Source organism: Felis catus, chromosome A2 (assembly GCF_018350175.1).
Source record: "Felis catus isolate Fca126 chromosome A2, F.catus_Fca126_mat1.0, whole genome shotgun sequence".
Taxonomy (NCBI): Eukaryota; Metazoa; Chordata; class Mammalia; order Carnivora; family Felidae; genus Felis; species Felis catus.
Window position 1 is genome coordinate 59,951,720 of NC_058369.1, and position 25,813 is coordinate 59,977,532.

Here is a 25,813-nt window from a genome sequence, read left to right on the forward strand (position 1 = left end):
AAAAAATAAAAAATTGAATTAAATTAGATATCCATAAAAAAAGAGAGAGAGAGAGAGAGAGAATGAAATCTTGCCATTTGCAATGACCTGCTTAGAGCTAGAGGGTATTATGCTAAGCGAAATAAGTCAGTATTGTGGTCCAGGTTCATTCTTCTGCGTGTCGCTGTCCAGTTTTCCCAGCACCACTTGCTGAAGAGACTGTCTTTATTCCATTGGATATTCTTTCCTGCTTTGTCAAAGATTAGTTGGCCATACGTTTGTGGGTCCATTTCTGGGTTCTCTATTCTGTTCCATTGATCTGAGTGTCTGTTCTTGTGCCAGTACCATACTGTCTTGATGATTACAACTTTGTAGTATAGCCTGAAGTCTGGGATTGTGATGCCTCCTTCTTTGGTTTTCTTTTTCAAGATTGCTTTGGCTATTTGGGGTCTTTTCTGGTTCCATACATATTTTGGGATTATTTGCTCTAGCTCTGTGAAGAATGCTGGTGTTATTTTGATAGGGACTGCATTGAATATGTAGATTGCTTTGGGTAGTATTGACATTTAACAATATTTGTTCTTCCTATCCAGGAGCATGAAATCTTTTTCCATTTTTTGGTGTCTTCTCCAATTTCTTTCATAAGCTTTCTAGAGTTTTCAGTGTATAGATTTTTCACCTCTTTGGTTAGATTTATTCCTAGGTATTTTATGGGTTTTGGTGCAACTGTAAATGGGATCAATTCCTTGATTTCTCTTTCTGTGACTTCATTGTTGGTATATAGGAATGCAACTGATTTTTGTGCATTGATTTTATATCCTGCAACTTTGCTGAATTCATGAATCAATTCTAGCAGTTTTTTGGTGGAATCTTTTTGGTTTGCCATATAGAGTATTATGTCATTTGTGAAGAGTGAAAATTTGACCTCCTCCTGGCCGATTTGGATGCCTTTTATTCCTTTGTGTTGTCTGATTGCAGAGGCTAAGACTTCCAATACTATATTGAATAACAGTGGTGAGAGTGGACATCCCTGTCTTGTTCGTGTCCTTAGGGGGAAAGTTGTCAGTGTTTCCCTATTGAGGATGATATTAGTGTTGGGTCGTTCATATATGGCTTTTATGATCTCGAGGTATGCTCCTTCTATCCCTACTTTCTTGAGGGTTTTTATCAAGAAAGGATGCTGTATTTTGTCAAGTGCTTTCCCAGCATCTATTGAGAGGATCATATGGTTCTTGTCCTTTCTTTTATTGATGTGATAAATCATGTTAATTGTTTTGCAGGTATTCAACCAGCCCTGCATCCCAGGTATAAATCTCACTTGATCGTGGTGAACAATTTTTTTAATGTAATAATTTGGAGCTGTTTGGCTAATATCTTGTTGAGGATTTTTGCATCTATGTTCATCAGGGAACTTGGTCTATAGTTTTCCTTTTTAGTGGGGTCTCTGTCTGGTTTTGGAATCAAGGTAATGCTGGCTTCATAGAATGAGTTTGGAAGTTTTCCTTCCATTTCTATTTTTTGGAGCAGCTTCAAGAGAATAGGTGTTAACTCTTCCTTAAATGTTTGGTAGAATTCCCCTGGAAAGCCATCTGGCCCTGGACTCTTGTTTTTTGGCAAATTTTTGGTTACTAATTCGATTTCCTTACTTGTTATGGGTCTGTTCTAATTTTCTATTTCTTTCTGTTTCAGTTTTTGTAGTGTATATGTTTCTAGGAATTTGTCCATTTCTTCCATATTGCCCATTTTATTGGCATGTAATTGGTCATAATATTCTTTTATTATTGTCTTTATTTCTGCTGTGTTGATTGTGATCTCTCCTCTTTCATTCTTTATTTTATTTATCTGGGTCCTTTCCTTTTTCTTTTTGATCAGACTGGCTAGTGGTTTATCAATTTTGTTAATTCTTTCAAAGAAGCAACTTCTGGTTTCATTGATCTGTTCTACTGGTTTTTTTTTGTTTGTTTGTTTCAATAGCATTAATTTCTGCTCTAATCTTTATTATTTCCTGTCTTCTGCTGGTTTTGGGTTTTATTTGCTGTTCTTTTTCCACTTCCTTAAGGTGTAAGGTTAGGTTGTGTATCTGAGATCTTTCTTCCTTCTTTAGAAAGGCCTGGATTGCTATACACTTTCCTGTTATGACTGCCTTTGCTGTGTCCCAGAGGTTTTGGGTTGTGGTGTTATCATTTTCATTGACTTCCATATACTTTTTAATTCCCTCTTTAACTGTTTGGTTAGCCCATTCATTCTTCAGTAGGATGTTCTTCAGTCTCCAAGTATTTGTTATCTTTCCAAATTTTTTCTTTCGAGTTTTGTAGCATTGTGGTCTGAAAATACGCACGGTATGATCTCGATCTTTTTGTACTTAATTAGGGCTGATTTGTGTCCCAGTATATGGTCTATTCTGGAGAATGTTCCATGTGCACTGGAGAAGAATGTATATTCTGCTGCTTTAGGATGAAATGTTCTGAATATATCTGTTAAGTCCATCTGGTCCAGTGTGTCATTCACAGCCATTGTTTCCTTGTTGATTTTTTGATTTGATGATCTATTGCGGTGAATGGGGTGTTGAAGCCTCCTACTATTATGGTATTACTATCGGTGACTTTCTTTATGTTTGTGATTAATTGATGTATATATTTGGATGCTCTCACATTTGGTGCATAAATGTTTACAATTGTTAGGTCTTCTTGGTGGATGGATCCCTTGATTATGATATAATGCCCTTCTGCATCTCTTGATACAGTCTATTTTAAAGTCTAGATTGTCTGATATAAGTATGGCTACTCTGGCTTTCTTTTGTTGACCATTAGCATGATAGATGGTTCTCCATCCCCTTATTTTCAATATGAAGGTGTCTTTAGGTCTAAAGTGGGTCTCTTGTAAACAGCATATAGATGGATCTTGTTCTTATCCATTCTGTTACTCTCTGTCTTTTAATTGGAGCATTGAGCCCATTGACATTTAGAGTGAGTACTGAAAGATATGAATTTATTGCCATTATAATGCTTGTAGAGTTGGAGTTTCTGGTGGTGTTCTCTGGTCCTTTTTAATCTTTGTTGCTCTTGAGATACATATATATCTTTTCTCCCCTCAGAGAGTCCCCCTTAAAATTTCTTGCAGGGCTGGTTTAGTGGTCACAAACTCCTTTAATTTTTGTTTGTCTGGGAAACTTTTTATCTCTCCTTCTATTTTGAATGACAGCCTTGCTGGATAAAGAATTCTTGGCTGCATATTTTTCTGATTCAGCACACTGAATATATCCTGCCACTCCTTTCTGGCCTGCCAAGTTTCTGTGGATAGGTCTGCTGCAAACCTGATCTGTCTTCCCTTGTAGGTTAGGGACTTTTTTTTCCCCTTGCTGCTTTCATGATTCTCTCCTTACCTGAGTATTTTGTGAATTTGACTATGATATGCCTTGTTGATGGTCAGGTTTTGTTGAATCTAATGGGGGTCCTCTGTGCTTCCTGGATTTTGATGTCTGTGTCTTTCCCCAGGTTAGGAAAGTTTTCCGCTATGATTTGCTTACATAACCCTTCTACCCCTATTTCTCTCTCTTCCTCTTCTAGGACCCCTATGATTCTGATGTTGTTCCTTTTTAATGAGTCACTGATTTCTCTAATTCTTAAATCATGCTCTTTTGCCTTAGTCTCCCTCTTTTTTTCTGCTTCACTATTCTCTATAAGTTTGTCCTCTATATCACTGATTCTCTTTTCTGCCTCGTCCATCCTTGCCGCCGCTGCATCCATCCATGATTACAGCTCAGTTATAGCATTTTTCATTTCATTCTGGCTATTTTTTACGTCTTTTATCCCTGCATAAAGGGATTCTAATCTATTTTCAACTCCAGCTAGTATTCTTATTATCATGATTCTAAATTCTGGTTCAGACATCTTGCTTGTATATGTGTTGGTTAAATCCCTGGCTGTCGTTTCTTCGTGCTCTTTCTTTTGGGGTGAATTCCTTTGTTTTGTCATTTTGAAGGGAGAAAAGGAATTAATGAGGTAGAAAAATTAAAATTAAAAAAATTAAAATTAAAAAATTAACCCCCCCCCATACACAAATCGAATAAATGATGCTAGATCCTAGGTGTGTTTTGGTCTGGGTGTTGAAAGTGGTTTGACGGATTAGAGAAAAAAGGGGAGAAAAAAGGAAAAAAAAAGGAAATTGAGAATTTCAAAAAATGAATACACTGAAGTAGACTAAAAAGATGATGGAAGTAAAATAAAATTTGAAAAAATATACACAGAAGTAAAGAATATAGTAGAAAAAATAAAGAAATATTTTATTAAAAATTAAAAATAAAAAACGAATCTTTTCTTTTTCTATATTCAAGAGAAAGAAAAGAAACAAAAAAAAGAAAGAAGAAAAAGGAAAATAAAGGAAAAAAGGAAATCATTTGAAAATTTGAAAAAGTGAATACACTGTAGTAGACTAAAACAAAATGATGGAAGTAAAATAGAATTTGAAAAAATTTACATAAAGGCAAAAAATATAGTAAAAAATTAAAGAAAAATATTTTTAATAGAAATTGAAGGTAAAAATGAAGTTTTTCTCTTTCTGCTTTCAAGAAAAAGAAAAGAAACAAAAAAGAGTAAAAGAAAAAGAAAAAAAAGCAATTGTTTGAAAATTTGAAAATATCAATACCCTGAAGTACACTAAAATAAAATGGAAGTAAAATAGAACTTGAAAAAATTTACACAAAAGTAAAAAATATATTAATAAAAGTTAAAGAAAAATATTTTTAATAAAAATTGAAAATTAAAATGAATTTTTTCTCTTTCTGTATCCAAGAAAAAGAAGTGTAAAAGAGAAAAAAAAGAAAGAAAATTGAATAGATGGACCTGCTAACAGATTGAAAAAGGACTGAAATTACTTTCTTTTCCCCTAAAAGTCAGTCTATGTAGTGCTTTATAGTCCATAAACTAAGCCGGCGGTGAGACTTGTGTTCCTGAAGAGTGAAGTTGGCCCAGTTGGGCAGGGCTCAGTGTAACGGCTCCGATTTCCACTAGATGGTGCTGGTAGCCTACTGGGATGGATTGTTGTGGAGCTCGTAGGTGCGTATGTGCATGGGCAGGGATGGTGAAAATGCCTCCACCCAGCTACCCAGTCTGTTCTCCCAGATCAGCAATCATGCACCTGCCCTCTGTCTTCAGTTTTCATCCACTCCCTGCTTTTTCACTCTTTGTGACCAGGCCCCAGGCACTACCTCTCTCCTGAGTTTTGTCTCAGATGCAGCTGCTTTCCCCAGCCCCTTACTTCCAAAAGACTGCAGCTTTGACCTGTCCTGCCCCTCTGCAGAAGGGTCTCACCAATCAATGGCCAAATGCTGGTTGCACCCAGGAACACCTGCTGGACCCTTCTGCTGCTGGTGCCCCAACACTGCGGCCAGGTGCCAGCCCACCCCAGAAAAAGTTCATGAGATAGTGTAGCAGCAGCATTTCAGGGATTATGGAAGATCACAACACACATCTGGCACTAGGCTTCACCCTTAATGACCTTGTTCCAGCACCAGCGAATGTGGCCATTTTCTGGGGTCTGCTGGGACCAGGTGGCTTCAACAGTCTCTACCAAATGTCTTTCCAGCAGTGGAACTGCTTTTCCCTGTGTGGCCCAAGATTCTCCCTGACCCCACTCTGTTCCTGGGGATTTGCCCTTCCCTCCAGAGCACTGCCAGATACCGAGCTGCGGAGTTGCAGACTTTGCCCTCCCCTTGTTTACAGTCTTAATGGAATTTAAACCCTCTCCTTTCTCCTTTCTCCCTTTTTAGTTTAGTCCCTGCAGCTGTTTCCAATTTTCCACTTTATCTCCAGCTGCTTTTGGGGAGGGGTGCTTTTCCCGTATTCTCTCCCCACTCCCCAGTCTCCATCCTCTCTCCGCTAGCAAAAGCACCTCCCTTCCTGCACCTCTTGCTCCCCAAGTCCACTTCTCTGTGCCACGTACCTGCTGAATTCTGTGGTTCAGGTTGTGCAGATTGTTGTGTTAATCCTCCAGTCAGTTTTCTAAGTGTGTAGGATGGTTTAGTGTTGGTCTGGCTGTATTTCATGGACGCGAGACACACAAAAAACTTCCATGCTGTCTGCCATCTTGGCTCCTCCTCCATCCATAATTTCTTTATCCATTCATCAGTTGATGGACATTTAGGCTCTTTCCATAATTTGGCTATTGTTGAAAGTGCTGCTATAAACAACATGCTTAAACCTTGAAAACATTATGCTAAGTGGAATAAGCCAGGTACATGATTTCACTTACATGTGATGCCATGTATGGGCAAATTTACAGAGACAGAAAGTAGATTGGAGGCCAACAGGGGCTACTGGTGGCTAATGGAAAGTTACTGCTTAATGAACATAGAGTTTCTGTTTGGGGTGATGAAATAGTTGTGATACTTACACAATACTGTGAATGTAAAAGAGTTCTGAACTGCACATTTAGAAATTATTAAAATGGCAAATTCTCTATTACATATTTTTTACTATTATTACAAAACTTTTAAGGTATAATAAACACAAAGATAGACAAACTGACAATGGAACAGAATACAGGCCCAGAGATAGATTTACTCATATATGGTACTGGAAAAATATCTCTGGACTTCCACTTCCTGCTATACACAAAAAATTCTAGAAGAATTGCATGCAATGAAATATAAAACGTAAAACAATAAATTTTTTTCTAATACCTCTCTTTTTAAAATTAACACTTTATTTTTTAGAGCAGTTTAAAGTTTGCAGCAAAATTAAAGGGAAGGTACAGAGATTTCTTACATCTCCACTGCCTTCTGCCACACACAGCACCCCCCCATCCCAACATCCCCCACCAGAGTGATACATTTGTTACAGTTGATGAACCTACGCTCACACAGTGTCACCCAGAGTCCATAGTGTACATTGGGGTTTACTCTTGGTGTTGCATGTTATATGGGTTTGGACAAAAGCATAATATACGTACTCATCATTATGGGATCACATGGTGTTTCTGCCTCCCGGAACATCCTGTGCTCCACCAGTTCATTCCTTTCCTCTTCTCCAACTCCTGGTAGCCACTGATTTTTATTGTGTCCAATAAAAATTGGGGTTTTGCCTTTTCCAGAATATCATACAGTTAGAGTCCTACATTATGTGGCCTTTTAAGAGTGACTTTTTTTCATTTGATAATATGCATTTAAGATTCCTCCATGTCTTTTCATGGCTTGATAGCTCGTTTCTTTTCAGTCCTATTGTCTGAATGTCCCACAGTTTATCAATCCATTCACCTACAGGAAGACACTTTGGTTGCTTCCAAGTTTTGGAAATCATGAATAAAGTTGCTATACATATCCATGTGCAGGTTTTCATGTGTATGTAAGTTTACAACTCCTTTTGTAAAGACCAAAGAGTGTGGTTGCTAGATCATATGGTAATGGTATGTTTAGTTTTGTGAGAAACTGCCAAAATGCCTTCCAAAGTGACTGTGTCATTTTGCATTCCATCAGCAATGTGCGAGAGTGCATCCATTGTTTACTTCACAAATCGTTCCTTCGATGTTGTATCTAAAACTCACTGTATAACCAAGGTGATGAAATTTTCTTCTGTGTTGCCTTCTAGGAGTCAGAATTTTGCATTTCACATTTAGGTCTGTGATGTATTTTGAGTTAATATTTGAAAAGGGTGTAAGGTCTGTGCCTGGATTCACATTTTTGCATGTGGATGTCCAGTTGTGCCAGCAACATTTGTTGAAAAGCTCTCTTTCCTCCATTGAGTAGACTTTGCTCCTTTGTCAAACAATAAAGATTTTAGAAGACAGAGAGAACTTCTTCATGAACTGGCAGTAGGCAACAATTTCTTAAGTAGAATACAAAACCCACTAATCATAAAGGGAAATTTTGGTAAAGTGTACTATGTGAAGTTTAAGAACCTGTGTTCAGGGACGCCTGGGTGACTCAGTCAGTTAAGCGTCTGACTTTGGCTCAGGTCATGATCTTGCAGTTTGTGGGTTTGAACCCCATGTCGGGCTCCGTGCTGACAGCTCAGAGCCTGGAGCCTGCTTCAGATTCTGTGTCTCCCTATCTCTCTGCCCCTGCCCTGTTCTCTCTCTCTCTTTCTCTCAAAAATGAATACATATTTAAACAATTAAAAAATATATATCTCAGAGGACTCAACTCTCAGTGTTCCATGCCAACTTGGGAAGTTTCAAGGAGGAATCCCTAATTCTCCAATCTCCATGCAACTCACCTACTGTGGCATCTAAAATCCATCCCTTGCAGAACTTTCTCCTCTGGTCCCTTTCACAGTAGCGACTCCCTGCAGCGTCCTGATACTCAGGGAGCCCCAGAGATAACCCCAAGTGGTTGAGGAGGGAAGGGTGGCCAAGGTGCTGTGCAGCTGCCCACTTGGACTAGGGTTGGCTCTCCGAGGCCAGTGAGCCCTGTCTAATGCTGCAGTCTTATTCCATCCCCAGATCCTTCTGACAGATCCCTGTTGCCATGAAGATCGCCGTGATTGGGCAGAGCCTGTTTGGCCAGGAAGTTTACTGTCACCTGCGGAAGGAGGGACATGAGGTCGTGGGTGTTTTCACTGTCCCAGACAAGGATGGAAAGGCAGATCCCCTGGGTGAGTGCGTGGCCCAAGAGCAGGGAAAGGGGGTGCCCGGGCAGGCAGGTAGCAATGGGTGGTGGGTGGGAGCAGAAGATTGCAGGGTCTTGTGTTGTTTGTGGGCATCCCTGGCTGGAGGCAGCTGTACATACTCCACCTTGAATCCTGCTCAGGCACCAACTGGCTGCTGGGATTTTCTGGAACAAAGTAAAAGTCCCTTCCCCACCTGATCATGGGGTGGGGGTTGTGTCCTGGAGAAGGGCCATGGAGAAGCCTGGCCTGCTCCCAGGGCCCTGCTCTCTGACTATTCCAGGCTTCTCTGACCCCAGCATCAGGCTCTGAAAGGGCTGCTAGGTGTGAGACACTGCAGGACAGTGTTCTCAGATATGAATGTGCACCATATCCCCATCACTGGGAGTGCCTGTTATGCCCAGTCCTGAGCCCTGCCCTGGGAGTTTGTTTAGAGAGATGGGTGGGGTCTGAGAATCTGCATTTCTAACAAGTTCCCAGGTGAGGCTGAGCCTCTGGCTCTTGGAGGAGCACTGTTTGACAATCACTAGCCTCTGGGCTGGGAACATCAGCAGCACAGCAGGAACCCAGGGGAGGAAGGAGGGGTGCTCAGCTCAAATGAAAAGACCCTCCAGGGACATTCACAAGTCCTTCTTGGGCCAGATGGATGCAGAATATAAAGTGGGGCTTAAAAATGGAAGGCCAGATTGGGAAAGGAGCCTTGTGGGGCTGGCCAGGCACAGGGGTATGGTTCATAGAAATAATCTCTCTAGACTGAAAAGCATAGGCGGACCCCTGGAACCAGCTCCAGCATCATCATGATGCTAGCCAGTGCACACTCTTGGACTTGACCCCAGTGTGATCTGTGATACAACCTGAACTCACCACAAAATGAACCCTGATACAAGCCACTAAGTGACCACTGATACCAGTCTATGAGTCTGGACCCAGATGGAGCCTGGGTGGGGCTGCTTCTTGACCCTGACCTTGGATGTCTTGCAGAAGTATTCCTTGGTCATAGTGTGGACAGCTTTTGCAAGCACAGTCCAGTCGGCTCACTTTGATCCCACGTTCCCTCAACGTCCCCAAATGCAGGGCAGAGGCAGAGGGGGCTACAGAGTGGGTCAGGTCTAGTCGGGGACCAGTTATCAGGATGGATGTTCTAATGGAGAACCCAGGATGGGGATGTGTTCATTACGTGCTGAAGAGGGGCAGGCAAAAGGGAAGTCCAAGCTATCAGGGTAGTGAATGCAGCTGGCAGCTGCCACCTCCCAGGCTGGGGAAGTAGAAGAAAGCTGTGGCTTCTAAATCTCCGAAGCTTGGGGCTGGAATTCAGACCCACGAGGACTGCATGGTGCTCCTAGGTGTTGGTAACTGGGCAGGTGCAGGTGGGGGTGCTTGCAAGCTGAGACCCAGACTTTGGAAGGCAGACATGATGGGAGGAAAGTGTACGTTTGGGTAATTCTGCAGATCTTGGGAAAACGGCAAATTAATCCAGCTGCTCCTCTGGGAAAGCACTGTTGCAGCTGGGGTTAAGAAGTGAGGTGGCATGGTTGGGTGGGGCTCTCAGGACAGGAACCTGACAGAAAGGAGCAAACCCCACCTCCCTCACTTTCCCCTTCCCCTCAACCTTTTAGTGTCCCTCCATTACGCCTTATTGGCAGTGCTTGACAGGGAGTTTTTGACGAAGCAGGAATGCAGTTTGTAGGGTCCCAGCTGCCATCCCAGAAAGTGGTTGAAGGGTGGAGGACAGAAGCTTGGGGACAGCATGGTGAGGCTTTGGGAGGGGTGAGGAGAAGAGCTTAGCCTTCAGGGGTCAGACAGGAACCTGGGAGAGCAGGGAGCTCAGATGCCTTGGTGGTCAGCAGAAGTGAGTCCAGGCAGAGCAGCCACTGCAACCTTGCCCTTGGCCAGTGCTGTCCCCTTGGTTGTGTTCCCTCTGTGCTGCCCAGTGGAGTCCCACTGGGCAATGGGGAAGGGCAGGAGGAACAGGCTGGGAAAGAAGATGTAGGAGTTACTTTGCTGGGAAGGCAGTGGTGGCTGTGGGTGGATGGGTGCGGGGAGGGGCCGGTTTCTCACCTGCTGTTCCACAGGCCTGGAGGCCAAGAAGGATGGAGTGCCAGTGTTCAAGATCCCCCGCTGGCGGGTGAAAGGACAGGCTCTGCCCGATGTGGTGGCGAAATACCAGGCTTTGGGTGCTGAGCTCAACGTCCTGCCCTTCTGCAGCCAGTTCATCCCCATGGAGGTCATCAATGCCCCCTGTCATGGCTCCATCATCTACCACCCAAGTCTGCTCCCCCGACACCGAGGGGCCTCGGCCATCAACTGGTGAGAAAGAGCGAAAACACCCCCATCTGCCAAGAAGTCATCCTCCCCTAGCCCACAACTTTGCTCTGGGGCCACAAAACAGGCATCATGCAGGGGCCCCTCCTGTGCTGCCAGATGGCATCCACATGGCTGACTGGTGAGATGTTCTCAGTAGTGCCAAGAGTGCCAGAGAGAATCAGGGACAGACTTTGCTAAGTGCTCTGGGTTCCTACAGTCAACTGTGAAGTACACACATCAGTGGTCCCACCCTGGCAGGCAGAGTCACTGGAACAGAATGGGTTAAGGGACTCGCCCAAGGGTACCAACCCAGGCAGTGTGGCCAGAGGCCTGCTTGAACCCACACCCACTGCCAGTACACAGCAGCATCCTACTTGGAAAGGGATAGAGATGGAGTAAAAGGTCATCTGAACAAGATGGTTTGACATGGTAAGTGCTAAGGGGACAAATGGAACCATGTGACTGATGGTGCAGTTTAGCTGGGTGATCAGCAAGGGGAGGCATCTGAGCTGGGAAGAGTGGGGGTTTGTAGCCAAACTGAGATTCAGGCTCACTGACCTCAGGGTCAGGCTCCCTGACCTCCTTGGTTATGTCTCTTCATTTCTTAGACCTTAGTTTCCTTATCTGTAAAAGGGGCATATAATGCCTGTGATACCTGTTGGGGTATTATGTCACATCAAGCATATAGGGCTTTTACCACAACACCTAGCAGGTGCTAGGTGCTCCCGGATTGCCCCCTAGACTCAGGCTTTAAAACTTGTGCTCCCTAGGACCCTTATTCATGGAGACAAGAAAGGGGGTTTTACCATCTTCTGGGCAGATGACGGTCTGGACACTGGGGACCTTCTTCTCCAGAAGGAGTGTGAGATCCTCCCGGATGACACCGTGAGCACTCTATACAACCGCTTCCTCTTTCCTGAAGGCATCAAAGGGATGGTAAGGGCTGGGAAGCAGCCATGCCATATGTGGGCCTCCCCTTACTGGTATCCAGGCCCAGCCTGCCCCCCAGGCTCTTTCCCCAGTTCCAGGATTCTAGAGGGAGAGAGCTCTCAAAGAGGCAGGATTGGGACATACAATGTATTGTTGTTAGGCAAGAGTCTTGCTTACAACTGACCGAACCCAATTCTGAAAGCTTATCCACAAAGGGAACATTTTTGGCTCATTTAATATAGAAGACAAAAGACAAGGATGGTGCCAAGCATGGCTGAGTCCAGAGGTAGAAGCCATGTCTTAGGATTCTGTATCTTTGCCTTCCTTCTGATTCTACTTTTCTCTCTTTGATGAGCTTCATCTTCAGGTGGGCTGCCCTCAAATGAGAGGAAAAGTAGTCACTGATGGCTCGAGGCTTTTGCCTCTGGATTCCAAAGGAAGAAAAACCCTCTTTCTCACAAAATTCCTGAATGAAAAATCAGAGAAGCCCAACTGTAGTCATATAGGTTAAGTTGTCTGCAGGAGACAGGGTTCTGTTATCAGAGCAAGACAGACAAGAAGGACTGATGTCAGACACAATTGTGGTTGGTACAGCAGGCAGGCCCCATGGGACCTGACCCCTTAGGGACTGGTGTGTCTGTGTGGCTGCTGGTGGTGGAGCCAAAGGAAGCCAGCCAGAGTTGACCAAAAGGCAGAGACACACATGAACTTCTGGTTGGTTCCAGCAGCAGTCAGGAGTCAAAGAGGAGGCTATCTCAGAGAGGAGAACGTTCCCTATTTGGGAGTAGCAATAAGCAGAGCAATGACGTGAGAGTGCTCACTGCTGCCCAGATGTCAGCCATCTTTTATTTTTCGTGTATGTCAAACAGATGCCTCTTGTATTCCCTCCCATGGAGTCCACCTGCTTACAAAAATAATGAACAAAGTAGACTTGCTGGAGATTTGATAGGAGAGACAGAGAAGGGGCTTATCTGACATATCCCACAGGAAACAACTTTAGTGGTTTAGAGCTGCGCCATCCAATATGACACCTGCTAGTCACATGCACCTATTAAATTCATTAAATTGAATTCTAATTAAAAATTGAGGTCCTCAGTTCCCATAGCTACCTTTCAAATCCCCAGTACAGGAACTACACTGGCTGATGGCCACTGTATTGGACAGTTCTGACACAGAACATGTCCCTCATCCAGAAAGTTCTTCTGGGCAGTCCTGCTTTAGATGTTTCTGACATTCTCATCACTTCTTGGTTTGGGTATCTCTGGGGTTCCCCCCAGGACCCCCTCAGGATGGGCCTAGGCTCCTTGTCTCTCCTGCCTACTTCCCTGATTCCTTCTTCTACAATCTCCCCTTTTCCTTCACAGAAAAACAGTTTCCTGCTTAATCTCAGACCTCCAAACACTACATGGGGCTCAGAATCCATTCCCCTTAACAGACAGGGAAGGTTTTAGATGAAAATATGGGAATTGTGTTTGTTACATCTGTATAGGGCTTTGTAGTTTATATAATCTAAGTTCTCAGAAGGTATAAGATCTTCTATATAATCTTCTAAAACTGTGTTTGGTAGAGATGGCAGGGTTTTGTACTCCTCCTTCAGAATGGAATTAGATTCAGACTAACTGTACCCATTCCTATCAGGGATATTCCTTGGGTACCCATGGAGTACCTGGCATGGAGCCAGGCAAGTCTGGTCAGTGTGGGGCTGAGTCCAGGTTCATGGTGAGCCCAGGGCCTGGGAGTGAGGGGAGGGTTGTAATGCTGGGGATGCTAACTGACCTGGTCTCCCCAGGTGCAGGCTGTGAGGCTGATCGCCGAAGGCAAAGCCCCCAGACTCCCCCAGCCTGAGGAAGGAGCCACCTACGAGGGTATTCAGAAGAAGGAAACAGCCAAGGTGAGTGCAGAGCCCTGCTCACCCCAAAGGCTGCCCATGCATGTGCTGGGGTGCAAAGGGTGTCCCAGGGAAGCTGGGGTTTAGGCTGACTAGCCAAGCTATAATTGTTTAAGGCCTGAAGAGAGAGCAGCCCACGCAGGAGAAGTGTGAGCAAAGTTCCTCTGACACGTGGACAGGCAGGCAACAGTGTGTGTTCTGGGTTGTTCTCTGTTCTCCTTTAGGAAGAATGGACAGGCAGGGTCTCCAGGGAGAAGAGCTGAGGTGGGGCAGTGTGTAAAACATCAGCCACAGTGCTGGAAGTCTCTAAGATGAGATCCGAGAAGTAATTCAGTTTCTCAGAGCTACTGCAGCTTTGGGCATGGGGAAGCTTATGGGCTGTACCTCTGATCAGGGCTTATGGGTGCATAGGGGTCTATGTGAGCCCTACAAGTGAGGAGAAGCTGTTGGGGGGCCTATGGGATGAGCCTGCACTCTGCTGGGGAGTCTGTGTCAGGCCTTGGCCACCTTAACTGAGTGTTATCTTCCCCAATCATCCTCCTAAAGTTTACACAACCAGTGAAAGGCTGGGGTCAGAGAGCACCCAGAGCTGGGGTACCAGAGATTGGCCTGTGCCAGCTCAGGGACTCAGACCAGTGCCCAACAGGAAGCCAGATGTCCCAGCTCATTCCCCAGGGCTCCACTCAGTCAGGGTTCATCAGGGTGCAGGACAGGTTGGGGAGGGTGGGAAGTGGGAGGTTGGAGGGTGGTGGGGAAGGGAAGGAGAGAACAGGTGTGTTGTCTGGATGGCCAAGGAGTGGGGAAGAGACTGGCTGAGCACACACGTCCTGCCCAACAGATCAACTGGGAGCAGTCAGCAGAGGCGATTCATAACTGGATCCGAGGGAACGACAAGGTGCCAGGCGCCTGGACAGAGGCCTGTGGGCAGGTGTGTTTGTACTTGGCTAGGATTGGGTTGGATACACTCGTGTGCCCTGCTATCAAAATATGTCTGAACTGGCTGTCAAAGAGTCACTGCCTAGACCCCCAAACCCACCCAAGTGCCCCCAGTCACCTCAGTCCCTCTCCTAGGACCATTAGATCTGTCCACCATCTGGTGGCTAAAGGATAAAGTTCCAGCCCAGCTCAAGGCCTCTGGATCCCTGCAACAGCTCTGGGTTCAAGCTATGTTGGTTGTAAAATATTTTGACTCCCACCCATGGGCTTGCAGAGATCCCAAGTCCAGCTATGACTTTGACTTGGTCCCAGTGGGGCGGAGTACCATGCTCAGGCTAGGGCTTGGGCATTGGGCAGTCCATATACTGCAGATGGTGAGCCCTGGCACTCACAAGCTCTCAAGAGGTATGGGGATTTGGCAGGACCGTCATTGGGAACAATCTGCTCCCCACAGAGGGCAGTCTTGTTCTCCACAAAGCCTCAGACTGTCCAAACCCCTGACTGCTGACCAACTCCCCAGACTCCATCCATGAGTCTCTCTGCTCCCCCCATCACCACAAGATTCTATGCAATGTGACCAGTGCTTAGTGGCATCCCCAGGGTACTCTGTGATGCCTTGGGCAGATTTTCTCCTAGTGTCTCTCCACCTGAGGTCTGAGGCCAGCGGCCAATACATAGGATCCTAGGGGCACATAGAACTTGAGGGCTCCCTGAGGACTCTGAGGCTCTTCCAGGTCTTGTTTGTGCTACTGGGGCAGAGTCCTAGGGGTTGCCTAGGACTAGTCTTGTGTTGTGGCTGCCCTAGCTGCCTCTCTCCTCCCCCTAGCCATGCCCAGCTCCCTTTCAACCCCTTAGCCCTTGTTCGACCTTGCCTGGAATGCCAGCAGTGGGGGCCTCTTTCATCTACCATCTTTTGGTTTTCCTGTCCTCAACAGAAGCTGACTTTCTTCAACTCAACGCTAAACACTGCAGGCCTGGTGCCTGAGGGAGAAGCCTTGCCTATCCCAGGAGCTCATCAGCCGGGGATAGTCACCAAAGCGGGACTCATCCTTTTCGGGAATGATGACAGAATGGTAATGGTTCTGCTATGGGTCAGATGTCTGTACTTTAGGCTCCAGGCGACACACACATGTCCAGGTGCTCAGCCCTGGCAGTTAGACCCCAGGCTACTCTGGAGAAATCATGGGAAAGTGAGACTGTAGTCTCCAGGAAAACCCCTGGAAAACCCCTTGCTTGCACCCAACCCACTTCCCTGTTCAGGGAAGGCTGGCCCCTTGCTCTTTGTGACCAGGCCCCCCAGCCAGAGTTGGGTGCCCTGTGAGGGTATCAGAATCAGGGAGAGGCTCTTTGCTGGGAGCCCTGAATTTGCAGCCTCCTTTCAGTCCAGCAGAGTGTCCAGGTGCCACTGGGTGTGGTGACTGAATCTCTGTGCCTCAGTTTCCTTCTTTCTGAACAGGGACATCATCGTGAGAACCCCTGGAGCCATGCCAGGCACACAACATGCCCTGACTCATGTTAGCAGACTCCACGACTCTGAGTAACAGCTACTATTTATGCAGTGCCTTCTGTGTGCCTTGGCACTATTTTAAAACAATTTAGATCTATTAAATTTGATTTTCCCAACAACTATATGAGATATGTATTAATATTATACCCATTTGACAGCAGAGAAAACTGAAGCAAAGAGGTTTAAATAACCCTCCCAACATCACCAAGTTAATTTGTGGCAGAGTGGGGATTCAAGCCTTAAAATTCTGGCTCTGATCCCCAGGTTAATACTCCCTCTGTACAGTGGTTGGGCAGGTCTGGACTTTAAGATACTGGGGGCAGGGAAAGAGTACAAGCAGGGGTCTCCAAACACTGTGGAGATTTCAACAAATCTCATGGATATGGAATCATTGGCTGCATCAGTGTGTATAGACCAGATAGAATGTGGAACAGCTTTGCTGGGGATGGATGCGAGCTCACTCTGGGTGCCTATCTTGCTGTGTCTTGCCATTGGAGGGCCTGAGGATGCCTTTAATGTCTGCAATGTATAGTGAGTGGGTGTTTTAGGTATTCATGATGGATACATGCAGTTGAAAGATGCTATCTGTCTTGGGTCAAGTTCCTTTGAAGCAGTGTCTGAGACAGGAGTTCTTGTGCATGTGACTTATTGAGGGAGTACTCTTGGAAAATCTCATACAATGTAGGGCTAGACTGGGGCAGAGGACAGTGCTAAGCAAAGATATAAGGGTTCTGGAGTCTGCCATCTTCTGTCTGATCCCAGGCACTGCAGGGTGAATTGCATCTGCTGATTGTGCCCCTGCATACTCACATCGCTAAGTCCTCAGTTTCTGCTGCCCCTGGAGAAGGAGGGTGGCAATGAGGCATCAGCCCTGGGCCTCTCTATGCATGGCTGCACTTATCCGCCAAAAGCCATGGAGGAGGAAGGTACATGTAGACTGCTAACGACCAATACCGCAGCAGCTGGAGGATGGGAACACGGGCTAGGAGGAGCTCTGGGTAGGGGGCAACAACTGTGCCCTCTGTGATGTCCACAGGGGACAGCAAAGCAAAGGAAGTAGCCTTGGCGGAACCCTTGGTTGAAGTATCTTTCAGGAACTTTTAGCTGGGTCTAGCTGGGCTTTAGCTCACAGAAAGCTCCAGAATATCTTCAAAAGTCAAGAGGGTGGAGGCCAAGCAGGGAATCTGGCTTCAGTTATGTCAGGGCATATAGAGAGTGTACCGTTCTTATAATTTTTTTTTAATTTTTAATATTTATTTATTTATTTATTTATTTATTTATTTATTTATTTATTATATATAATTTATTGTCAAATTGGTTTCCATACAACACCCAGTGCTCATCCCAACTAAAAATTTTTTTTTAACGTTTATTTATTTTTGAGAGAGAGAGAGAGACAGACAGAGTGTGAGTGGGGGAGGGCAGAGAGAGAAGGAGACACAGAATCCGAAGCAGGCTCCAGGCTCTGAGCTGTCAGCACAGAGCCCGACACAGTGCTCCAGCTCACAAACCGTGAGATCATGACCTGAACTGAAGTCGGACGCGTAACATACTGAGCCACCCAGGCGCCCCTACCATTCTTGTAAACCACTCTTGTCAAACACAGACATCCGTGTCTGCTCCTTTTCCCACCTCTGCCCCCTAGGGGGCATCTGATGATCTTCACCAGAGCTTTCCATGGGGTTTCCAGCTGGGCTACTGGGTGATAACTTTTCTTTTTTTTTTTTTTAATGTTTGTTTATTTTTGAGAGAGAGAGAGAGAGAGAGCGCGCGCACAAGTAGGGAAAGGGCAGAGAGAGAGAGGGGGAGACACAGAATCTGAAGCAGGCTCCAGGCTCCAAGCTGTCAGCTCAGAGCCCAATGTGGGGCCCAAACTCACAAATCATAAGATCATGACCTGAGCTGGAGTTGGATGCTTAACTGACTGAGCCACCCAGGCGCCCCTAGTTGTTTTCTTGATTCATATTCCGAGTAGTGCTTGAATTACTTTTGTCTAATAAGTAGGCATTTTTATGGAAATAATAAAATCATTACACTTAAAAAGAAGTGAGAAGGGGGGTGGGTGACGGAGAAGTGAGCTCTACAGTTTCCTCTGTGTTCCTGGAAGAGCAGTGTCTCCACTGTGAACGTCCCTCCTCATTAATCTTGTACCTTTCTTGTGGTGAGGGTTGGAGACGAAGTGTGTGGGGAGCCCAGCACAGTGCTCCGTGTGGAATTGCTCTCTTCCTTGCCATGCAGACAACCACAGGTACTGTGAAGCCTTCTTTTTGCAGCTTCTGGTGAAGAACATCCAGCTGGAGGATGGCAGGATGATCCCAGCCTCACGCTTCTTCAGCGGAGCAGACAGCAGTGTCCTTGAGCTGACAGAGGCAGAACTGGTCATGGCAGAGACTGTGCGGGTAAAAGCCCCCTTCAGGGATTCTGTCTGGTTTTGCAGGTTGTGCACTGCATCTGTGTTTTTTGACTCACACTCCCTGGAGTTGGATGTGTACACCCTCTGTAGATGTATGTGCTGACCCTGGGCACCGTGTTGGTTCTATCATGTCTTGGGACTTTCTGATGCCCCCTTGCTCTTTTCCTCTGTCACTGGGACACTGGGATTTGGCCAACTGGGTCTGACTCTTCTAGGGACTCACTGTCAAGAGTGGACAGATGAAGAAGCCCCTGGAATAGGTGGAAAAGGTTGGTGCCAAATCCATGGCCCTTTGATGAGAATGTGTGCAGTGTAACTTTCCAGAAAAGCTCCCTGAGAGGGAGCCTCCTGCACTGTGACCAGCCTGGGTGTCATAGTCAGGCAGACCTGGACTCCAGTACAGCAGTCATGGATGATGCAGGAGATCACTTCACTCTCTGAGACTCAGTCCCTTCCACTGCAAGCCCAGTCAGTGGTCACCTCCCAGACTTGTTCCTGGTCCTTCCTGCTCCCTCTGCCCACTTCCTTCTCCCTGGAAGGCATAGTATGGATGGTATTTAACCTTTATGAATGAAGGCTGTGGATGAATTTTCAAGCATTCACTTGTTCAACCATGTAATCAATGACTTAAGAAATACATATGAGCTCCTATCAAATGCTGAGTGCTAAGCCAGCACTTCTCATGAAGTGTCCCTTTCCATGGGGGAAAACAGCCAATGAACAGCCAAACAAATGAACAGATAATTTCAGGCCAAGAGTGAAATAACAGGTTGATGGGAACAAGGTCCTTGGAGGCTGGGGGACAACTTTAGAAGGAATAACCAGGGCAGGCTTCCTTGGGCAGGAGAAGGGGAGGGTTTGACCTGAGACCTGAGTGGAGAGAATTCTGGGGGAAGGAGGGCTGGATGAGAGGACATGGGCCAGTCAGCAGCCACAGTGGTGACTGTGGGTGTTGATGACAAGTGCTAAAGACAGTACCCAGCAGGGAAGGGACACGAGAAGCTTATTCTGCTCCAGAGGGCACCAAGCACTTCCTCAGTAGAAAGCTGAACTTTCTGAATGTCTGTAAAGAGAGAGAGAGAGAGAGAGAGAGAGAGAGAGAGAGAGAGAAGCCTGTTCATTCAAAAATATTTTGGAGGAGCTGTTCTGGCCCCAGCCCTGTACTTGCCCTGGAGTTACAGGGCCAGCTGGACAAACTAGCCTTCTGGGGCTTACAGCTGAGTGGCCCTTGGGGTGAGGTAAGGTTGTGTGTGTGTAGAGCTAGGCCTGAGTCAAAAGCTGTTGTGACTGTGTCCTTCATCTGTGCACTTGAATAAACTGCATATCCATGGGTGTTGTGAGTGGTAGAGGAGAGAACACACATGGAAACGGGCAGTTTAACAGCACCTATAAGGACCTCAGTAAACGTGGGCAGGGAGCCTAAGGGTCATCAAAAGAAGCACGTACTTGCAGAGTGTGTACACTGTGCAGCAGTGTTCCAATCACTTCAGGAACAGTAGTGTGTTTAATTACTGTAACAACTATGAAGTAGGTGTTTCTATTACTTTCAGCTCCCAGCAGAGGAGCCTGAGGCCCAAGGTGGGGTCACAAGAGATGAGCGCAGGCCTAGGCATGGAGCCCAGCTGGTGGGCCTGAATTCCTGGCCTCCACCACTATCATGCTATGCCGCATGGCCTCTTGGTCATCCTTGGCATCATTATTATTACACCTGTTGGTCCTAGCTGGACTGGCTCTTTCAGAATGCATGGTCTGGAGGTGACTGGGGTGGAGCAGAAATGGCTGGGGAGGAGAGGCCAGTGTGGGCCTCTGGTGTTGGTGGAGAGAGCCTAGCAATGGAACAAAATTTGCATTGTTGTGGTCTTTCTGTACATCAGGTACTCTGCCTGCCTCGTGTGAGGAATCCCCCACAGCCATTATCAGATCCTTTCACAGATGAGGAAACAGAGGCACTGAGAGACTCTCTGCATCTCCATGGCTTGTCAGGAGCCAAGCTAGGGTGTGAACAGGCCGTGTGGGTTTAGGGTCCACTGCCTTTCAGAGGTTCCACACACATCTGATGAGGGCTGGTGCATCCCATAGGCATCATGCTGGTGTCCACATACCAGCAGGTGACCTGTGGCCCCAGGCCACCTGAGTCTGAAGAGCAGGCAGAGCAGTCAGTGAAGGGTTCAGGGAAGAGGGGCCATGGCAGTTGGTCCTGGAGGATGCTTAGGATTTAAACATGAGCTGGAGGTCCAGAGAAGGACCTCACTGGTAGGCAAGGGCCCAGGCAGAGGTGTGGAGGACAGGCAGTAGTCAAGTGGGGACAGGGAATGGCTTAGCATGGCTGCTGATGGTCACAATGAGGATGGGAAGAGCAAAACCATGACACCTTTCAAAGAACAAAAGAAGGAACCAGGGAGAGGTTGGGCCAGGTCCTAATTGGGCCTGACCACTTCCATCTGGCCCAGTGACCAGCCAAACACTGTCTGAAGCTCAGGCAGAGTGTGAGGCATCTTGATGCTCCTGTCCTCATAGGCCTGACTGGGAGCTCACCCACAGAACAATTGTCCCATCCTGATCCACTGGATGGCCTTCTTAGAATTCTGGATGGTGTTGCCCACTCACACTGGCCTTTCCACACTCACCCACAAGGCTGGCTGGTGGGCACTGCTGACTTTTGCAGGCCGTGGGACAGATGGTCACAGAACCAGCTAGCCTGTCTGTGAGAAAAAGACCCAGGCCTCCTGAACCCCATCAAAGTACCTTGTTTTCACCCTCAGAACTCCCACCCACTTTCCTTTCCTTTCTACACTGCAACACACCCAAACACCAGGATCACTCTGGGAACCTCACCCGGATGAGAGCACCAAGGTGAGGCTGGGTGTGAAGGGGGCTGGGGAGCAGCTGGTGCACAGCCAAGCCCTGAGCTCTGTATGTATACTCTTCCTGCTGCACTGAAATGGTGTAGGGATCCCAAAGGAGCTGAGGACAGCTGAACTCCCTGGGCTCCTACTTCCCCAAGGACACAGTCACCCCAGGAGCCTGGGAGCAGCAGCACCATGGAGTGGACAGAGCCCAGCCTGGCAGCAGGTGGGGCAAGCCCACAGCAGGGGCTGCTCTCACCCAGAAGACACATGCCCCTGGTTCCCCAGGGAACCCTGTTCTCACCATGCCTGTTTTTCAGAGTGCCTGGAAACGGATTCTCCCCAGTGTCCTAGAGGTGGAAGACTCCACTGATTTCTTTAAGTCAGGGGCTGCATCAGTGGATGTTGTGAGGTAAGGCTGGGATTGGAGAGGTCTGGCCCCGGGTGTCAATGGCCGTATCACAAGCAATGCCAAGACTCAGTAGCAGGAAACAACCATCATTTCTTATGCTTTGGATCATTCAGGTCAGGGATTCATAAAAGACCTGCATGTGCAGGCCTCAGGGGATCATCTTGAATGGCAGTGGGTGAGTGGGCTGGTAGCAGCTGGAAGAGACAGGCAGGGATATCTTCCTCCAAGCTAGTCTCTCTCTGTCATGCCTGGTGCATGGGCCTGGAGGGCTGGTGGCTGCTGAGGTGTTACTGCCAACCAGGTACCTATGTGTTGAGGCCCCAAAGTGGCTGCTTTGGGATTTGGACTTGTAAGTGGTGGCTTGTGGCTCTGAGAATGCTGATGCCAGGAAACAAGGTAGATGTGGACCCAGCCTGGGGGACACATGACATCAATGCCACTGACCTGATTGTTTTCAGCAGTCACAGTCCTGACCAGATTTGAGGGCAAGGGCTGGGCACTGAGACCCAGGCCTCAGTGGGAGGAGGATCAAAGACTGTGTGACTCTGTTTTAAAACTGCTACAAGCCCCAACTCCCTCCAGTGAAAGCCAAGGTGTGTAGGGAAAGAAAATGGGCAGCTAGAGGTCACCACAGAGTAGGTTACCCATTCTTCAACCTCATATGTATTGTCCTGCTTTCCATTTAACAGCAGTAAGTTCTAATTTGTATAAAGGGATGAATGTGGATATGGTAGAACATCTTTGTTTGCAAGCAACAGTAACTTAGTTCAGTCTGGTTTAAACAAAAAAGAACAACCAAGTCAAACGTTCCATGGTAGCTTTCTTTAGGCAGGGCTGGTTACTCCAAACACTCAAATTACATCGTTAACATTGTCATTGTCTGTTGCTTCATTTCGGGGGAGGATTTCTCCTCATAGTGACACATTGCCTGCACAGTAGTTCTGTTCTAATTTCTTGTGTTATCAGCATCCCCAGTGAAAAGGTGATGTTCTCATGGCAGTCTCCACATAAGTCCTAGACTTGAATTTGATAGGAGCTGGTGGAGTCATGTGCCCCAATAAGAACCAATCGCTGGCCAGGAGCAGGCATGCTCTGATTGGCCAAAGCTGGGTCATGTGCCTACCTCCGGCGTCAAGGGTTGAAAGGACTACATTCAACCCACATCTCTGGAAAGGGAGGAGAAAGTTGTTTCCTTGGAAAGTGTCAGTGCTATTGGTAGAGGCAGGAGAAGTGGGTGCTGTGAAGGCAGAAGCAGAGATGTATACCACATGTGGGGAGAGGATTCTTGTACTTGAAGAAGGTGCAAAGGAAACTCTGTGGAGCTCACTCAAGTAGAGAAAAATTCACATGGGAAATTAAGCAAAGCTGTGATATTGATAAGGTGTGCAGGAGAATGTCAGAGAAACACTCAACAGCCCTCTGCATTTTGGTTCCCTCGGTAGGGCTGTAGAGTGAGCAGTGCTGATCAGAGGAGGCACTGATAAGGAAAGGGACCCAGGATGAAAAAGGATGTGTGAACTCTAGTCCCCCTGAACACAAGGGAAGACTTACATGTTTCCAAGACCTTTGGGGAAAAAACAGGGAGGAGACTAACCTCTGCACTCTGGGGTGAGCCAAGAATGCAGCTGCTGTCTGACCCAATTGAAAAGTCCACCCAAGGCTGAATTGAGTAATGCCCAGTCATCCTGACAACAGGCCTCTCCTTTATTTTAAAATTGTTTTTAAAAAACATCATGTAAATAGTATTTGAGAAGGAGTTGCATACCATCCACCTAGGGAAGGTTTTGGGGAGGGTTTGATTCAGAAGAGCAATTATGAGATAATGAGAATTGGGGGTACATATTTTACCTGTTAATTTTTGCAGTGTATCAAAGCTTCCCAAAACATAGTGGCTTAAAACACCACTACTTTTTAGGGTCGTGGTTCTGTGGGTCAACAGTTTGGGCTGGGCTCAGGTGATTTGGGCCAGACTGATGTCAGCTGGACTCACGTATTTTCAGTCAGTTACCAGGTCAGCTGGAGGGCTGGCTGGTCCAGGATGGCCAGTGCCATCAGAGGTCCAGTGCAGGTTTGTTCATATGGTCATGGTAGGGGCCTAGGAAGCAGAAGGTTCAAGTGAGCACATCATATCCACTACATGTATCAACCAAATCAAGTCATGGAGTTGACCCTATTAAGGAAATGGACACCATCTCCCAATGGCAGGTGCTGCAGTCACATCTCAAGGCTGGGACTACAGAAGGGGGGTGGGGAGTCTTGTGGACAGTTTTTCAACCTACCACACATATAAAAGCTGAATTGAGCCTCGGTGCTTGGAAACCTTGGGCACTACAGGTGTCTTATACCTCACTCTGACTTGTGTGGGTGGTGAGTATGAATTATAAAATCAATGGTTTTTATTATGCTCAGAAGAAGAATCAGACATCTGAGAAAATGATGTCCTGAGGACAACCCAGGGCTGTCTAGAGCTTCTGAGCTGAGGTTGATGGAGGATGAAGATAAAGCTGACTTTTTGTTTTGAGAATACTTCAGACCATATATCCTTTTGTTTTTATTATGATAAAAAAACATATGAATTCTATATTCTTAACAAATTAAAAAAAAATTTAAATGCTTATTTATATTTGAAAGAGATTGAGACAGAGACAGAGCTTGGGCAGGGGAGGGGAAGAGAGACAGACACAGAATCCAAATCAGGCTCCAGACTGTGAGCTGTCAGCACAGACCCGATGTGGGGCTCAAACTCACCAGCAGTGAGTTCATGACCTGAACCAAACTCGGACGCTTAATGGACTGAGCCACCTAGGCACCCCACAATTTTTTTTGATAAGAGCTGAGGGAGGAGACAGACTGATAATCAGCCAAAGAGTCGTTTTTTTTAATATGAAATTTATTGTCACATTGGTTTCCATACAACACCCAGTGCTCATCCCAAAAGGTGCCCTCCTCAGTGCTTACCAACCACTTTCACTTCCTTTCCACCCCCCAAAACCCTCAGTTTATTCTAAGTTCTTAAGAGTCTCTGATGGTTTGCCTCCTTCCCTCTGTATAACTTTTTCCCCTTCCCCTCCTCCATGGTCTTCTGTTAAGTTTCTCAAGATCCACATAGGAGTGAAAACATATGGTATTTTTCTCTGTATGACTTACTTCCCTTAGCATAACACTCTTCAGTTCCATCCACGTTGCTACAAAAGGCCATATTTCATTCTTTCTCATTGCCAAGTAGTATTCCATTGTGTATATATAAACCACATTTTCTTTATCCATTCGTCAGTTGGTGGACATTTAGGCTCTTTCCATAATTTGACTATTGTTGAAAGTGCTGCTGTAAACATTGGGGTACAAGTGCCCCTATGCATCAGCACTCCTGTATCCCTTGGGTAAATTCCTAACAGTGCTATTGCTGGGTCATAGGGTAGATCTATTTTTAATTTTTTGAGGAACTTCCACACTGCTTTCCAGAGTGGCTGCATCAGTTTGCAATCTCACCAACAGTGCAAGAGGGTTCCCGTTTCTCCACATCCTCTCCAGCATCTATAGTCTCCTGATTTGTTCATTTTAGCCACTCTGATTGGGGGGACGTGGTATCTCAGTGTGGTTTTGATTTGTATTTCACTGATGAAGAGTGACTTTGAGCATCTTTTCATGTGCCTGTTGGCCATCTGGATGTCTTCTTTAGAGAAGTGACTATTCATGTCCTCTGCCCATTTCTTCACTGGATTATTTGTTTTTGGGGTGTGGAGTTTGGTGAGCTCTTTATAGATTTTGGATACTAGCTCTTTGTCCGATATGTCATTTGCAAATATCTTTTCCCATTCCTCGGTTGGCTTTTAGTTTTGTTGATTGTTTCCTTTGCAGTTTTATCTTCATGAGGTCCCAATAGTTCACTTTTGCTTTTAATTCCCTTGCCTTTGGGGATGTGTCGAGCAAGAAATTGCCACAGCTGAGGTCAGAGAGGTTTTTTCCTGCTTTCTCCTCTAGGGTTTTGATGGTTTCCT

General features: G+C 46.3%; 1 protein-coding gene across 6 annotated transcripts in view; it reads left to right on the forward strand.

The window, feature by feature from the left end:
• Positions 1-25,813, forward strand: part of ALDH1L1 (aldehyde dehydrogenase 1 family member L1) — a 130,460-nt gene that overhangs the window by 25,874 nt on the left and 78,773 nt on the right. For 5 of the 6 annotated variants that reach the window (XM_045052057.1, XM_023250100.2, XM_045052058.1 and 2 more), the window contains exons 2-9: positions 8,416-8,567; positions 10,652-10,886; positions 11,654-11,819; positions 13,603-13,704; positions 14,540-14,629; positions 15,573-15,710; positions 18,418-18,543; positions 21,724-21,815. In XM_045052057.1, coding sequence (XP_044907992.1) covers positions 8,441-8,567; positions 10,652-10,886; positions 11,654-11,819; positions 13,603-13,704; positions 14,540-14,629; positions 15,573-15,710; positions 18,418-18,543; positions 21,724-21,815 — 1,076 coding nt within the window. In that variant the 5' untranslated portion in view covers positions 8,416-8,440. The remainder of the gene's footprint in view (positions 1-8,415; positions 8,568-10,651; positions 10,887-11,653; positions 11,820-13,602; positions 13,705-14,539; positions 14,630-15,572; positions 15,711-18,417; positions 18,544-21,723; positions 21,816-25,813) is intronic. The other variant, XM_045052059.1, reaches the window with a different exon arrangement.